Here is a 17,907-nt window from a genome sequence, read left to right as displayed (position 1 = left end):
GGATGCATTATAACTATAGAACCATGTTACCTGCCACATAATTATTAATATTATTAACTTGATGATATGATATAACTCATGATTTCAAAAAACTGTATAATTATGACATTTAATATAATGGAGTTTATATTAAAAATAAAAACAACAATTGGCTATTAATCAATTTATGTATTATGTTATACAATAATATGCTTGAGATATTATAAAATATACAAAAATAATTTGATCTTTAACAAATATTTAAATAAGCTTATAAAAAATAAAGTGGGTGTCCAATTTTTTAAAAGCATATTATTATTTTAACATCTTATGCCATAATTATTCAAAATTTCAGTTTAATCTATCACTAATTTTTACAATTATGGTATGACCTTTATTTAAATATAAATTAAATTAATTATAAAAAATTGTACGTGCACGTAACGTGTGCCAAAACCTAAAAATCACTAGTAATTTATTGAAGTTGTCTACTCAATATAATTATCAAAACTCATGTTTGTACAGTTTTAAAACTACAAATAAATTTCATCATCATCATCATGTGCAATTTTTGGTATAGTTGTAAACTCCCCATTTTACAACACAAACATTAATCCATATCTATATTCTCTAATTGATAAACATAGAAAGAGTGTAATTAATATACAGACTTCTTCGCAAACGTTTCTCTCCCGTAAATGTGAGATGGCAATGATAATATTATTGAACATAATAATTAACAATATTTGATACTTACTCTTATGATAAAAAGGAATGAATGATAATAATAAAAAAATTAATAATAACAATATGATTCTTAAATTATGTCTATTGAAATTCTTTATTGGCTCAATAATCTAAAATTTTATACGACATAATTTGAGCACAATTTTTTAACCCTCATAAATATTTAATGTATGTTAAGACAAAGCGTGTGGACTCCGCGAATTCTATTTAGATTTTAAGAAGAGACGAACAAGCGTCAATCTTTGGGGGTTTGTGCTCCCTCCAATTGAACTTTCATTGTTAATTTTTTTCACAAGGAACGTAGACATTATGATTTCACTAGATAAAATATCATGAAATAGAGGTGTGTATTATTTATTATACACGCCATCCTACACATTAGGGGATGCTTACTCGGGATTATTGAACTGGACTTCGATGGACAATTCATTTATAGGCGTGGCCTAGCTCCTGAAGATGTCGGAGCAGGTGCACTCTGCAGAAACGAGGCCATTGAGTCAGCATATATATTCAACATGCCTTACGTCCGTCCACATCGTGCGTAATGTTTTTTTTCCTACAACTTTTTAACAAGAACTCGAAATTTAACATGTTGTGTAAATAATTTTTTTAGCTTGGTAGTTTTAAGCTTTTGGAGGGATATTTACCAATTGGATGCCTCTTGCTGCTCTTTCTGTCAAATAGTTCGACGGTCTGAAGAAATTACCATACACTTCAGACAGTGTCTTGAGTTTTCTGTATATATTGTCTGCCCCGATGGTGTCTGCCCAGTAAACGATACCACCACTGTTGACAAAAGATAAGCCTCATCATTGATCTTTCTCCGATTTACAATATGCCATTTTATTCAGAAGTACCGCCACCCAAACACGGTTACAGAAATCATATGTACTCAGGATAACTATTTACAAGCTTAATTTATCAGTCCATTTTTCAGAAACCGCTTGGCTCGGATTCAACTGTCTAATCTTTCATCTGGTGGCTACAGCAGTTAAAATTTAAGAGTTAAAAGGGAGATAAAATCCTAAGTTTATGAACTTAAGACATGATGTGTCATCAAGTTCTGGGCATTTTTAGTGGGTGCGTTTTATTCTTCTTTTATTCTCCATTACTCTATCTTTGATAAAATTGAAGACTTGACTTGACACATGGTCCATGCGATTGAGTTGCGGAGTTCATAGACTAAATTGAAAACTTGTGTAAAAGTTAAAATGATTTTAGTTGTGGAGTTCATAGATTAAATAGAAAACCAGAAGATAACCATCAGTTTTAAAAAAAATTGTGGTGATAAACTGACCGATAAGATGGGAAACTCATGCCAAGAACAGAAGCAACATCCAAATCTGATGCTTGTACAACTATGCCATCATCCAAAACACGACATGCCTCATTCACCACAGGAAAGAGTACCATCTCAATAATTTCTTCATCAGTCACAGTTATAGGCTGCAAGGAAGATTTTATGGGAAAGATAATAACAGAAAAGTTTCAATCACACATACAATTTTAGAATAAGAGCAAGACTAAACAGACAACAAAATATACCACTATCACGTATCAAGTTTGCAAACGAAAACTTAAAATCTTTTTCTGACCTTCCCACCAGGCATAATATTTGTGAGCCTCCTAGACTCTTCTATTATTGGGAGCACTGAAGGATCAGGCTTTGGCTTGCTTCCTTTCCCATATATATAATATCCTTTTCCATTATTTTTGCCTGCATAAAGTTGCACCAACAATTAGCAAGGGAAGATGTATGCAAAGCCTTTAATTAAGCAAGAAAAATAACTTATCTCTACCATTTCTCCCACTTTTCATAAGCAAATCAACCAGTGGAGATATGAAAGTGCAATCAGGAAAGGACAAAGACAATTCTTTTGTTGCTGCAACAGCTACTCCATATCCTGCGACATCCTGGAGCCTGGAAGGCACCAGGTATTACAACAATTTCCATATATAATCTGCCAGCTGAAGGGAACATGAACATAGTGAAAAAACAAACTCTACCAAGAATCAGTATTCTCAATCAACGTGATTTCTAAGAAAATTCCTCGGGTCTAAACACTATATGATAAAATAGCCACTGAGAAATACATTTTCATAAAAATAACTCAATAATGAAATGCCATAACTAGTCGCTGACAGACATGAAAGGACTATGTTGCATACATGACATAAAGGAAAGAAAATTACTGGAATGGGCCCATGGGCAGGCCAAAATCACTGATTAGCTGGTCAATTCTGAAAACGTCCACACCCAAGTTAGCCAAAAGATGTGCACTTTGAGAATATGGAAAGAAAGTTCTATTCACAGCAAAGCCAGTGCAGTTTCCTACTACAACAGGAACTTTCTTTATGGTCTTTCCAGCTGTCATTAGATCAAGAATTACTTGAGGCGAGGTCTTCTCTGTCTGCACGATCTCCAGAAGAGGCATTACATTGGCAGGACTGTCAAGAGTGACAACACGATCAGCAACTGGAGTATATTTAGTCATTTCTAAAACAAAATTTGCTATCAATACGATACAATACACAGTTCCAAATTGATTTAACTAAATTAAACTCCTTGAACTCTCCATAGTGCCGTCTAAGCATATAAATGCAAGAATGCTTGGAATGAAGGTATTCGGTGTGGCCTATATGATCCTAACAGATTCAAAAAAAGGGTTCAATGAGGGGGCAAGGCATCACAGGTGAGGCTGGTGACTTTTAATAGAAAGAGAGGAATTATTATTTGACCAAAACATATGTTTTCCATGCTCGGATTTCTAGACTCAAAGTTATGACATCTACATTGAAAGGAGATAGAGAATCGGATTACAGAAAGCTTTTGGCAAACAAGGTGGAAGATTATTTATATGTGTTTTATCAATCCGACATAATGCAAAGGTAGCACATTCTATTTCAATTTGTGAGAGAAAACAAAGAGTCCTTTTCCATCTTCACACCACTTCACATCCACATTACAGCCATGGTAATGATCATAACATTGCAAATGTTAAGAAAATCCAAATTGCTATGCTCTTTTGGCCAACATCCGAACTGCTTAAGAGCAAGAATAAGAATCCATAATTTGTAATCTTTACCTTTTCAACTCAGTGAAATTGAGGAATTAAATTCAAGAATTTGTCAAGAGGGCGTCAACCTGAAAAAATGTGCACCCACAATCCGATCTTGTGCTTTGGTCTTTTCTCCAATTATATTGAGGTCTATAGTAGATGTGTTTGATGCCAAAATACAGTGCGAAGCACACACCTTCTCAATATCCTCAAAAATTTTCTGTTTTAGGGAAATATTTTCAATAACAGCCTGCAATTAAGACAATTATATAAGAAAAGCAGAACATTAAATAGGAACTGTGACATAATTCTTAGTAGCCACAGTTCGCAAAGATAACAATGTAGGAAATCCACAAACATCTTAGCAAATCAATTGAGGCTTATCTTCTCTTTCCTTCATCAAAATCAATAATTAATTTTGTCGGTGACAGTGGATCATGGATGGATGAGAACTCTTTTTAAATCATATTTTCTGTGATTTCTAGTTCTAACTTCCATATAGCTTCTTAGAATCAAAATCATAAGATGTTCAGCTTATTGTCAGTAAAATAAGTCGTGAAAAAAGCGCTGATGGAACGATAATTTGGAATCGTGCATCCTTCTAAAAACTTGATTTGACGAATCAATAGATATATCTCTAGAAAATCACACACACTATCTATCTACCCTACCTCTATGACCATATCCACATCCTTGAATTCAGAGTAGTCTAAAACACCTTTAAGCATCGAAAGAGCCTTCTCGGCTTTATGCAGTGTCAATTTTTTTCGTGATACCAAACCTCGGACGTTGACTGCAATACAAAGTATGAAGCATAACAACCGCATGAAAATTGAACAAAGTATGAGAATATTTGAACCTCCACCGAACTGTAAAAATTCATATTTATTGTCAGATCACACGATATCCATTTCTTCCTTAGGTACAATTGCATATGTTTTCTTGCTAGAATTTATAACTTGAAACTACAAGATTAATATAAACACATGCTAACTAACCTTGAATTGCTTTTAATCCCTTCTGAAGATAATCAGAATTGATTTCTTTCAGAACAACAAAAATATTGCTCAAAATAAAAGTTGTGGCTATTCCAGAACCCATTAGTCCTCCACCAATAACAGCAATTTTCTTTATTCGTCTCGGCGTAAGTCCAACATCTGTCACATTAGGCACCTGTATGATTCAACAAAAATTAAATTGTTGGCTGAGACACGAACAAATAATTTCACAAGGCACATTCAACAAAAATCAAATTGTTGTCTAAGACACGAAACAAATAAATTCACAAAAACAAGGAAAAGAGGAAAGACAGTTTTAAAAGTATTATAGAAAACTTTCACAAATCAGACATCAAAGAAAATAGCAACATCATGCAACAAATAGATATTGTCCATGAAGAGGAGAAATCAAAACCCAAGGCAGAGGCAAATGGTTGCAGTAAGGAAAACATGGGAAAATTGCATCAGCAAACCCTGTCAAAATTCAAAAAAGCTAAAAACCCTCTATGTAAAATTAATTTCATTTAAAAACTTGGGTGTTTAAAATTAGACCCCTTGCAAATGGGGTAAATTTGCTTGAATTTTAAAAACACTACGATTAAATGTGCTTGATTTTTGAAAACTCCGGGGTGTAAAATCTACAGGGAATTTCGTAATTTTTTGCAATTTCACAAGGGTGTAAAATGCTATTTTCCCGTGAAAATATATCTGAGACTCCGGATTGGAATTGTGACGTTTTAAACAGTAATATTGGATCTTAATAACTTAAACTTAAGTTGACAAGATAGACAGCTTTGTGAATCCTAATAACTTAAACTTAAGTTGGTCCCTGCACTCATAAAAGTCAATAAAAATATATCAAATCCATAAAAGTCTATAATTTGAAAAAAATCATTAAAAATTATCAAAACTCTGAATTGAATATACCTCACTAAGATTGTAAGATGAAGAACCTAGGTAGTGTTCAACCGGGCCAAGTCATCGATTTTGAAGGGTGAGTGTTGTTTATGTGTCCATTTTCTTACATAGTAACTCCAAATGTTAGCATTACATAATTGTCTCAAGTTTGCCAACTTATGTTCATGTAAGACTTTTAGACCAGCAAGTTTATTTTTATTTCTTTTGGCCCAATCAAAAGTGCCCACACCTAGCAAGATAAGTCACTTATCAACATGAATCATATTTTTATCCAAAATTAAACTAAAATCATCAAGAAACAAACAGTTCATAAGTGGTTTTGTGATCCCCTGCACCTTTGTTGTTGCCCTTTGAGCAAAAAATGCATGAAGAAGGCCTTTCGATGTGTCTGTTTTCGCCATCTCCTTGAATACTTCTGACTCCTGCAAAACAAATAAGTAAATCTCACAAGGAGCCAAACTATAAGATGCATTGTATGCAGCAGCAGATTAAAATATGCTCCACATAAAGTAGAACTTAAAAGGATAATAACTCCCAAAGTAGTTGATTTATAAAACTATTTACAAAACCGTTAACTTGCCTTTGCAAAAACTAAACTCTAAGATACGTTCGATGCCAAAGATTAAAATTTGACCTCGAAACCGAACTTTAAGGATATTAACTGCTAAAAGCGTTTTCAGAAAAATATTTAGAAATCCAAGTCAAAAAACCAACTTGTCTTTGTAAGTGGCTAAACAATAAGATAAGTTCTATATCACAGATTAAATATGTTCTACAAAAACTAGAACTTAAAAAGATATTTTACTCCCAAAGATAGCAGTTTAAGAAAACTGTTCACAAAACCAAGCCCAAGAAAACTTGCCTTTAAAACTCCATGATATCCTCCATGAATTATTCCTTCTGCAATCACATCAAGACATGCCTGGTGCTGAAGCATATTTTTAACAGTCTGTTTGACATGTTGTTTAGCCATTTTTAGCAAATCAATCGCATCATACAGTGAGCCAAGTTTTTCCACATTATGAAGAGGACGTATCCACGGCTTGCGCCTTCGGGAGATGTCTAATGCCCATTGTCTAGAGACTTTCAGCAATTCTTCTGAAGCCTCAATAGCATCAACAAGGCCTATCTTCTGTCCTTCTTCTGATGTTATTGGTCTAGATGACTTGAAACATCATAGATAGTCAAATAAACATAAACACCAAACGAACGTTATGAGCATGATAACATTAACAAGGGCAAACTTATCTTGGGAAAGAGAGTTGTATGCAAAACTAGGAGATATTTTACAGTTAAATTTAGAGGATGTATATTCTACACATGCACAGATTACGAGCTCTAGAGGTAAACTTCGGTGTCATAAATATATGTGATAAATTTAAAATATGTTTTCTCATTCTGAACATGATAAGAAAAAAATTACGAGTGAATCGACTGGACTGGAAAACAGAAACTTGACTTGAAAAAGTAATCAAGATCTACTCAACCATATCAATGGAGCAAGTGAAGCTTCAGACAAAATATTCTCACCTGCATGCTGAAAATGAACTTTGGACACGATGCATAACAGATTATGTGATTGGGACATAAGCTACTATAGTTGATCGTTGAGACAATGATCACAACTTCACAGGAGTATGATGGTAAACAGAACATAAAATGTGAGGAAAAATCAAATGTCCACGATGTCAATTCTTGCCACCAAATTCTATCAGTTTAGCTACAAGGGAGAACCTACCAGCAGAATACCAACTGCCTTTTCCAATCCTATAAGCCTAGGGAGACGTTGTGTACCTTGTAAAACAGCCATGATCAGAAAATCATTGTCATTGTTTGAAATTATATAACATTTTTCCATTCAACCCTGATAAAAAAGAATTATTATCTTGCAGTCATACCTCCAGCTCCAGGGATGACTCCAAGGCTGAGTTCTGGCAGACCAAGTTGTGCTTTTGGTGCAGCTATGCGTGCATGACAAGCCTACAACAACGTTCCAAATAGGACCAAATGAGATTGAACTGTTATCAGATATGATGCAACTCTAGAAATATCAAATATCTGCACGAAGATTACAAACCATTGCCAATTCCAAGCCACCTCCAAGAGCAAATCCCTCTATAGCAGCAACAGAAGGCTTTTTTGCATCTGATGAAGGGATTGGGCATCAAATAAAATTAAATAAGTTCCGATAAAATGCCACATAACATTTAAAATTTGAAAATCTTGAATTGGTCAAAAACCTTCGATTATATTAACAATGAGATCCACAGATACATCAGGCAAGAGAGAAATGTCACCTGAATAAGCACATTTTCAATTTAGTTCCCATGCATGTGGTATTGATTCATTCAATAACATCAACAAAATGAGACGAGCAGAGATGTTAACGCATGCATACCAGTTCTCTGTACTGTTTCAATTACATTAAGGTCAAAACCTCCAGAAAAGTTGCCGCCATTGCCTTCAAATCGAGAACACTTAGAAAATCAGTTGTTACTTGTTACATAAAACAACAAGAGATCAAAGTCACTAAATCCTCTACAACTTGTAACGCTTTCAAAAATTAGAAATTTAAATGAATTTCCCTCCTGAGTAGCAATCGCCAATTACTCCTCCATAGGGACGGACCTATGCTTGCTCGTCTAGGCAAGGAGTCGTAGAGATTCGAGCCAATTTTAAATTTTTTTTGGTAAATATATATAGAGATTTAAGAACAGTCTAATTTTTTAAAAATTGTCACCGTGTAAATAACTTACAAAAGTTGATATCTAAAATACTTATTTAACTTTCACAGTGAATAAATGTAGATTTTCGATATTTCAAAGGGAGTTTTGTGCAAAAAACTCATAAAAATGATAAATTTATTTTATAAATTCTTTTATTTAATAGAATTTAATTTTGAAAGTACATTTAAAATATATTAAAAATAGTTTTAAAATATAAATTTTGAATTATATTACACTGGTTATATATTAATTTAAATAATATATAAATTTTGAAAAATGATATTAATTAAATTTATATATCTATATATATTTATATATATATATATATATAGAAAGTTGCACGTAGGAAACATATGTTGAAGTAATTATTATAATTTGAAATATACATATTAATTTAAATAATATATAAATTTTGAAAAATGATATTGATTAAATTTATATATATATATATATATATATATATATATATATAATTGTACGTGGGAAACATATGTTGAAGTAATTATAATTTGAAATATAATTAGTTAATTCAACAAAAGATAATGATCATAGTATTATAAATTTTGACAATTCGTGTTAATTAGTACATGTAACTAATTTGGAAAAAAAATATTTTAATTTTAAAAAAAGACTTGGACTACTAAAAATTTTCGCATATTTTTTCTATCATATTGTTTTCGTTTGTTATTTGTCATATTCTCTCAATAATTCATATATTTTATTATAATATTCAAATATTACCATGTTTTTTTAACAATCAATGATATGCAATTTTTATTATTCTCTTTCATGCAAATTGACAACAATTTCTACTGGATGATTTTACTTTCCTAATTACCTTTAATTTATTAGACACTTATACTTGATAACATATAAATTACACATTATTATTAGGGATGAGAAAAATTTCGAGTAAACCGACCGAACCGAGTCAATTCGAAAATTCGGTTCGGTTATTTCGGAAATTCGGTTTTCAAATTAAAAAAAATTCGGTTAATTTGGTTCGGTTACGGTTTTCAAAATTTTGAAATCACTAACCGAATTAACCGATATAATAATGATATTATTTAATAATTTTTTATTATTTATCAATTTTAATGTATTTTTAATTTTTAATTTTAAAAGCGACCTTAATTCTAAAGAAAAATTTGTGATGTATGTGATTTTATATTTTTATGTATTTGTGTAGACTGTAATGTTCAAAAAATTACATATATAATTAAAGTTAAATCAATTTTTTTTTTAAAACTAATGAGTTAATTCGGTCACTAACCGATTTAATTCGGTTCGGTTTTCATCGGTTATGAAAATTAATTAGGTCGGTTCGATTATTGCAAAATATTTCAGTTCGATCCGGTTATGACTAATTTGGTTCGGTCGGTAACAGAACCGACCGAATGCTCACCCCTAATTATTATAACAATCTATCATCACATAAAAAGTACTGATGGATCGATTTAAAAAAATATTGATTAAATGTTGTCATTTATTTGCAATTTATAATAATAATATTTTTGACAATAAAGTATCTTTTTACTGACTCTTACGAAACTTATTTTAATATTTCATTTTAAGTCATAAGTATAATTAGCACAATCAAATTACTAATGTCATATTGGTACTACCTCTAGAAAAATAATATTTAATTTTTCTAATTGTTTAAATATAATAAGGGGAACATTTGTGTACCCTTTATCTTGAGAAAAATTCATTGCATTTATAAAGTTTGAACAAAAAATATAACTTTATAGTATACATTTAGTTTGGAAACTGAATTCATTGTAGGACAAACACTTCTTCCATTTCTATTTTTTGTGTAATCCAAAAGAGTACGTACTTAATACTTTTTCTCTTTTATCTTCTCCAACTCACTGTAAAAAGTTATAAAAAAATATTTATATCTTGAAAAATATTTTAATTTATTGTTTTTCTTGTCTATATATTTTGTTATATGTGAACATATATTCCACTTCATTGTCTTAATTGTCATATATATTTACTATATAATTTGTGTACATTGAAGATGAATAAGTTTTTTGTAGTTTTTTATTACTTGGACTTATGTTGGTATATTAATATGTGATATACATAGATATAAGAATTTTCAAATTCAATTTATTCACAATGATTTTTCACACACACACACATATATATATATATATATATTAAGTTATTATATTAAGTTCAAGCCCACCTCAACTTTAATTTTTGGATCCGTTCATGTTCATGTTCCTGTTCCTCCAGTAATTGAATACCTCGCAGAACTATTGGTCTTGTCAAATATATCCTTTACTGAGGAATAACAGTTGAGAATAAGCAGATGACTAATCATGAACTCTTTCAAATTTATGAACGCGGAGAACCAACCGCGAACAATACAGTGAAGGGATCTCTATTTAAAATTCCATATTTCCAGTTAACATCAAGGGTGGAACGGCTGCGGCCTAGCGCCAGTCTCCACGAGTATTTTATTTAAAAATATCACAACGTTTCATATTCTATTAAAAACACTGGTTAAAGCAGACGAAGCACCGACGATAATCAAGATTCATGGATTCAAAGACCAACAGGAAAAAAGAACTGAAAAAAAAATGCGTCGGTTGCATAAAAGTACCAATAAGAACAACCGCTTTAACATCATCTCTTCTCATGGCCTCGGTGTACTTCTCCTCCAACCCTTCAATAACTACAGAAACCAGATAAAAACAAGAGCAACAGATTTCATACACACTAAACAGCGTAAACAATTTCAAAACGCAAAAATAAGGGTGGCCTCTTACTGGCAATGGCCAGAGCGTTAACTGGAGGATTAGAGAAGGTGATGACCGCAACCCCGTCGTCTCCCACCTCCATAGTCACCGTAGCTTGCTTCATTCTTTCGGATCAAAATATGGCGTTCGCTTGATCCACCGAGAAGAAGTAGAAAACCAAACTTGGCTAAGTGTTGGTATAATAATGCGAAGGCAAATTCCTATGTCGTCGATGTAAACTTCACTCGGACTCGTGAAACATGTTCGCGGTTTGGATATATTGCATGTTATGGAAGGATGTTGATGGTCTGAATCGAGCTACTCAGCTAAAATATATATAGTTATCATATTTCTTTTATTACAAAATTTAATTTATTTGATGAAATCGTAGGATATGTTTGGTAAATAAATGGAAATTTTGTAGGTGATTTGGTCGAGGATTGTGCGTATAATTCTGCGCCACGTTGGATATCATTACTATTTGAAACACGCCTGATTTGTGTGGTCATCTCTAACCCATAAATCTATTTTGGTGCAGTTTCTGCACCAAAATATAACATTCATCTTCAATACATTTACTTCAAATCTTACACTAAAAAATATATTGTTAGAGTATTTTTTTGTTTACTATTTATATAGAAATTTAACAATATAATTATAATTAATGTTAATATTAGTATTATAATTATAATTATATTTTATTATAGTTAAATTTATTTATTTGATTATTATATATATTAACTATAATATTTGTAATATAAATTAATACAAATGTTTCATTTTAAAATTGACATAATTTTAATACATATAATTAATTTTTAGAACTTAATATGAATCCAAATTCAAACATCTGAACAACTATATTCCTCCCACAAATGATCAATTAAAGCATTTCGTAGTGCATAATGAGTATATCTGTCTTTTATCCTTTTATATCGAGCGAGAAATTCTTGAAAATGTCAAAAATAAAATTAAAAAATTTATATGTGTACTTTTTTATTTAATTCAAAAATAAAAAATATTTTAATTCAAAAATAAAATATCGAATTCATATTTTTATTTTAATTGTGTACTTGAATGTTTAAATATTATTCGATAAATTTGTGTGTTAGATGTTTAATTATAAAATTATTGTAAAATATATTTATAAATTTATATAATTAAATATTTTAATTTTTATGATTTTATATTTAATTAAATATATCTAATTATTAAATTAATATAATAATATTATATAAATAATATTTTTAATTAAACAAAACAAAAAAAAAAAGAAAAGAAAAATGCACTACACCAATTTGGCGCAGAGGAAATGAAGCTGCGCTATTTTGCAAAATAGCACAGCTCCATTCGAGATGAACCCTGCGCCAAAATGGTTGGAGATGCCCTAAGAAAAACGTTGGATTTCAAAATCAAACATTGATTTTAATACTTCTTCCTTCCAATATATAAATGCTATATTTTGACTAAATTAATTTTTTTATGGGATGATATCGAATTTAGTATCACTATTTGTGTTATTTTTTTCGATTTAGTCTCTCGTTTTTCATTTATCACGAATCAGTCTTCTATTTTTCACTTGTTTTGGTCCACCTGTTTGTTTGAGAGTTAACACATAGAGAATCACATTTCAACGTATCAAACCCTCTCATGTCCACGTCTTTAACCCGTCGTATCTAAACACATACAAAGCCTACTTTTGTATAAATGAACAAATATTTTTTTACTCAAAATGCCATGTAATAAATGTTATCGACCTATCTAAACAGAATAATACATATTTCCCAGCGTGAAAGAACCACGACTTCAGCATTCCGTGAATTTCCCCATGTTTTCTCAACACATACAAAGCCTACTTTTGTATGTGTTTTCGGCCCTTAAAAATCATCGTATTTTTCCAAGTATATTAGATTAACAAAGTTTCTGCTAAAATTTGTAGCATGATCGTTTAGAAATTTCCCAGACATTTAAATTTAAAAAAACATTGATTTATCAAACTTCCATCAAAACAATACCATAACACCTTTTGTGATGAATCGAGTCTGAAGAATGAAACCGTTTCTATGACGCTTTATATTTGTATAAGCAAAGAACTTCTATAATAACCACATAAGAATGTCCTGGAACCACATCAAACACTGTGAATAATACTCTATGTTGCAACTTCCTCGTTCACTGCTTGTAAACACCTCTTGCACTAATCGATAGAAGAACTCAATCCTTGTCCAATGCCACTTCAAGAAAGATCCCTTATATTTGAGAATCAATAATCTCCGCAACTGAACTTTTGTAATTCGCCATAAGATCCCTGAAAGAGAAGCACATGCGCACATGAAGACCAGTTAGACATCACAGTTTTGATCAAATCTAACTTCGCCTCAAGAGAAACATGAACATGTGATATGGATTTTACTTTTGTTGAGCCATATCATGTTAAGAGACGAACCTTCTTTGAGTTAACAAGTTTTGGGTTTCCTCCATTTTGTGCTTTTGTCCATCAACCACCTGCCAACCATATCCCCGGGAAGGAAACCAAAATAAACAATGATCCGACAATTGTCATATATTCGCTCAATAACTATGCAAACCAGATCAAACACAAGATTTCTTTCCCAAGTGAGGAAGTGAGATGAGCTGTCTCAAATCAAGCTTGATAAAACTACGGTTTTTGGAGTTCAAACTCGAACTCTGTTTCATCTATTCATGAGCTCCCTTGCATTAAATTAATTAACTGTTCGTTATATTGCAATAATATAGATTAATATTACCATGTTATTTTCTTCTATCTATAAATTCTCGAAAAAAATTAATCAGCTCGACTCAAGTTCATGAGCCAAACTCATGACCTGTGCTCGGAAACATGTTCATCGAAAACTTTTACAGAGTTTAAGCTAAGCTCATGAATCATGCCAAAAAGATCCAATATAAGTGTATAATAAAAAAAACTACTATCATGCCACCTACTTGAGAAAAATTAGTATGTATGAAACCAATCTTTCAGTTTCATCTCTTTATTCTTTGAATCTATTTTGAAGTAAGCCAAAAGAACCCAGTTGATCAAAGAACAGAACAGCGTGATCTACCGTGGATTTTGCCTTAATTGTTCCACCGATGGAGTTCAACAGCTGCTGGCACTTCTCAAACTGCGTGTTCAATTCAGCAACCTTCCAAGGAAATAAATTAAACTCATTTTCGTAAATATGAATTAAAGGACAAATTTAAAAAAAATTCAGTAAAAAGATCAAAAACAGAGATTTACTAACCAACGCATCTGTCTGCTGGTCCCTCGTACCATTTTCGGTTACTTCGGCTAAATTCTCCAATAACTATATATTTAAAAAATCCAAATCACAACCCCAAATAAAAAATTATAGATCAGCATTTGATTTAGAGAAAGGGGTAATACGTGGAGGATGTTAAAGTGAGAAGCCAGAGACTGATTCTGCTGCTGCTGCTGTTGGAAACGGGGCTGCTGCTGGGTAAACTGCTGTTGAAATTGTTGCTGTTGCGGGAGAAATAGATTATCTTGATTGGAGGGGGTGTTTGGGTTACTGTGGGGCTGGATGTTGGGGACCATCGCCCAGTTCATACCTCCGCCAAAATGCTCCATTATTGCTCTTTCGTTTTGTCTCTGAATAATTTCATCGTTGGAGAAGAACGAAGATACTGTAGTAGTCCGAAGCGACAACGTATATTGGATTGATTGTGGGCCAAGAATTTTCCACATTAACTAGGCTCGGTTTGTTTTCAAATTGGATATCATGTGAGACCATCTCACAAATTTTAATCCGTGAGATGGATCAATTTTATCGATATTCATAATAAAAATTAATATTTTTAACATAAAAAATATTATTTTTTCATAGATGACCCAAATAAGAGATCTTTCTCACGAATATGATCACACAAATTTTTGTTTTGTTAATGATGTCGGATTCGGATTTCATTGTTTAATTTGAAATTCATGAATTTTTAATAATAAAATAATTTATTAGTATTAAATTTATACAATATTTATTTCCATTTTAGTTTCACTAAAAAAATTCAAATATCTTTATTAATGGATAAACTTAAAATATATCATAATTAGCATTAAACAATATAAAATATATAATAGTTAAATTTGAAATTTATGATATTATTTCTTCACAGATATAAAAAAATATATTTAAATATATTTACAACAATAATTCATAAATTCAAATACAACCTAAGAACTCTGATTTCTTCTCTAGACTATAAATGTCTTTGACTTAACTTATGTGAGCTCACAAATCAACGACTCTGTGTAAAATGATTTCTTCTGTATTTTCAAAAGTTTTTTTTTTTTTTTTAAAAAGTTGTTTGTTTCAAAATTTAATAATCAATAAATTCTCGTCTCAATAGTTAAATATATGTTCAATTTCTATCATATTCATTATTTTTTTTGCAATTCTCCACTAACCCAAAAAAAATTCATGCAATCTCTTGGTCCACATGTATTTTTTTTGATGAAATTTGGTATAAATTATTGAAAATCTATAATAAATATATGATAGTTCATAACTAAATGTTTAAGATATAACGTCGATATATGATTTTTGAGTACTCAAAATGTATAAAAAAAATTAACATTAATTACACCCCTTCTCGGATGAAAATTTATTACAGAACCTTGAAAATTTGGTATTAATATATGATATTTGAGTATTAAATATTTCAGAATTTGATACTAATACACGATTTTGAGTATCCATACACGCGTAACAAAATTCGATATTGATGACACGCCTTTTTAAAAATAATTGGTATAAAACATTAAATATGGGATACTAATATATAATATTTCAGTATAAACTATAACGACCACGAGTTATCTCGATATCCGGCTCTCTATGATTCGTTCATCTGTAAATGGGTCTCTCTGGGGCCTTCCTAGCCCAATTGGTACTCACTCTCATGAATCTAAGTACTTATCTTTAAAGTCTTAGGTTCGAGTATTGAGGAGGCGAAAAGAACCTGTTTCTTGAGGGATGAAGATATTCTATGAATAATCACATATGGAAAAACATGTGATGGAGAATACCTCATAGGGAGCCCAAGATCAAGATAAAACATGGTCGTTACAATAAAAAGACATTTTTTTAACAATCATGGACAGTAGGCCGGTCCAACATGAGCCTCAACTTGTGTCATGTACCATGACCAATAATGGTGCATGGGTATGAACCGAAGCTCATGTTGAATCGGCCTACAGCCCATGACATTACATAAACTTTTTCAGATCATATACTAATAAGAGATATTTGAGCACCAAAATAAGCGTGGTAAGCATTGATATAATATAGTTGTTCTAATTGTATACTCAAAATTTTATTTTTTGTATAAGATCTAAATCAAATTGTTTTGCAATATCTTATATGTGTTTCAAATTTTCAATGTTTTGTATCGAATTTAATCTGAAAAAAATAATATTGGGTATAAGAAATGCAGAAACATTTTTTTGTGTTAATTAATGTCTGCATATAAAGTTTTGGTCTAACAGAGACCGAATACATATTTATTATTTCCAATGCTTTTTGATACTTTTTTTAAATTATTTTTCTCTATATTTTTCTCTTAAAATTGTAATAAAAAACAAAACACGTCTTTATAAAAAATCATAGATTTTACTCGTCGCTTTTATCTCAGTGTTTTCTACTTGTAAGGTTTTTCGTATATATATATATATTTATAATTTTGATATGTTATCTATCAATCATACTCACTATTAAGGTGACACTCACCTGATAGATGTACAATTTCGATATACTTTATTACGTCCAGCAAGAGAGTGTCATTTAGCATGGAACACAAATATAAAAACGATCAACAAGAGAGTGTCACTTAGCATTGAACACAAATACGAAAACGATCCATGGACATCATATCAAAATTATATATGTGTATATTTATGGGTGTCCATATTATTATTAATATCGTAGTTCCAAACTAAGCAGTAGTATTCAATTAAAATTTATTTACTTATGTAAGACAATTAACAAAATATAACATTTAAAACAATTTACAGATATCGTATTCGAATAGAAAGATTTAAGTATATTTGTTTGTAAATTAAATGAATGATTTAAAATTTATTTTGTTTTCTAATTATTATAGTTTTTTGTTTAAAGTTCTAATCCACTTCCCAATACAATAATTCGAGCCCAACCATAATTTTACTATCCATGATGGGCTTTTTCAATTCTTGTAGACGCCGCCAGCCCACTCTCTCAAAGCCCTAGCTTTCTGTCAGCTGCCACTCCATAAATACTTGTAATCCTTGCAGCTGAGCGGAAATCGTTTTCATTTCTTCGCCGCGCGCCGCATTGTTCATGCAAGCACTCGATTAAGCACCTCAATTTATGTTGGTTCTTGTTTTTTTTTTTTTTCTGTATATAATTAGGCGATGATGATCAATTGTGATAAGGTCTCGTTCGTCGTAACGGCATCTCGATGCCTTGCCGACCATCCTGATATATCACCACCCATAAACCGAGTCCATAATCGTTTTCGATATACATTTTTTCTGCGTTCAGTGTTTGATGTGTTTTGGCCGGTGATTGCGTTTCTTTTTCCGATTAATTGTATATATATATATTTGTTATATATAGCATATGTGGACTATCAATCTAACCCAGCTCTATGAGGCCACCGCGTTATTGAATCTTAGATATATTCTGATTTTTTTTCGGCGTGCTTCGTTTATATT

At 31.2% G+C, this 17,907-nt stretch overlaps 2 protein-coding genes and 1 non-coding gene across 4 annotated transcripts; 1 reads left to right on the top strand and 2 right to left on the bottom strand.

The window, feature by feature from the left end:
- Window positions 1-984: 984 nt before the first annotated feature.
- On the bottom strand, window positions 985-11,423 carry LOC140832292 (peroxisomal fatty acid beta-oxidation multifunctional protein AIM1-like). 2 transcript variants are annotated; one of them, XM_073196212.1, is made up of 18 exons: window positions 11,208-11,423; window positions 11,042-11,113; window positions 8,100-8,162; window positions 7,942-7,998; window positions 7,779-7,846; window positions 7,600-7,681; window positions 7,440-7,495; window positions 6,564-6,866; window positions 6,037-6,123; window positions 4,784-4,958; window positions 4,457-4,578; window positions 3,872-4,035; window positions 2,920-3,174; window positions 2,526-2,647; window positions 2,322-2,443; window positions 2,024-2,172; window positions 1,374-1,512; window positions 985-1,201 (listed from the first exon to the last, which is right to left on the bottom strand). In XM_073196212.1, the coding sequence occupies exons 1-18, from the start codon at window positions 11,299-11,301 to the stop codon at window positions 1,157-1,159; spliced, it is 2,175 nt and encodes a 724-aa protein (XP_073052313.1). In that variant the 5' UTR covers window positions 11,302-11,423; the 3' UTR covers window positions 985-1,156. The 2 variants fall into 2 exon arrangements, with proteins under 2 accessions (XP_073052313.1, XP_073052314.1); XM_073196213.1 differs by lacking the exon at window positions 11,042-11,113 and having other exon boundaries at window positions 11,208-11,422.
- A 1,738-nt stretch (window positions 11,424-13,161) lies between these two features.
- On the bottom strand, window positions 13,162-14,879 carry LOC140831594 (mediator of RNA polymerase II transcription subunit 9-like). Its single transcript, XM_073195337.1, has 5 exons — window positions 14,584-14,879; window positions 14,441-14,503; window positions 14,261-14,341; window positions 13,624-13,682; window positions 13,162-13,485 (listed from the first exon to the last, which is right to left on the bottom strand). The coding sequence occupies exons 1-5, from the start codon at window positions 14,785-14,787 to the stop codon at window positions 13,428-13,430; spliced, it is 465 nt and encodes a 154-aa protein (XP_073051438.1). The 5' UTR covers window positions 14,788-14,879; the 3' UTR covers window positions 13,162-13,427.
- Window positions 14,880-17,599: 2,720 nt separating this feature from the next.
- On the top strand, window positions 17,600-17,698 carry LOC140833236 (small nucleolar RNA Z43). The gene has a single exon (XR_012118367.1). It is a non-coding gene; the product is annotated as a small nucleolar RNA Z43 (small nucleolar RNA).
- The last annotated feature ends 209 nt before the right edge of the window (window positions 17,699-17,907 follow it).

Source organism: Primulina eburnea, chromosome 5, assembly GCF_022965805.1.
Source record: "Primulina eburnea isolate SZY01 chromosome 5, ASM2296580v1, whole genome shotgun sequence".
In the NCBI taxonomy this organism is placed as follows: Eukaryota; Viridiplantae; Streptophyta; class Magnoliopsida; order Lamiales; family Gesneriaceae; genus Primulina; species Primulina eburnea.
The sequence above is the reverse complement of the archived record's forward strand: the minus strand, read 5'-3'. Positions and strand labels throughout refer to the sequence as shown.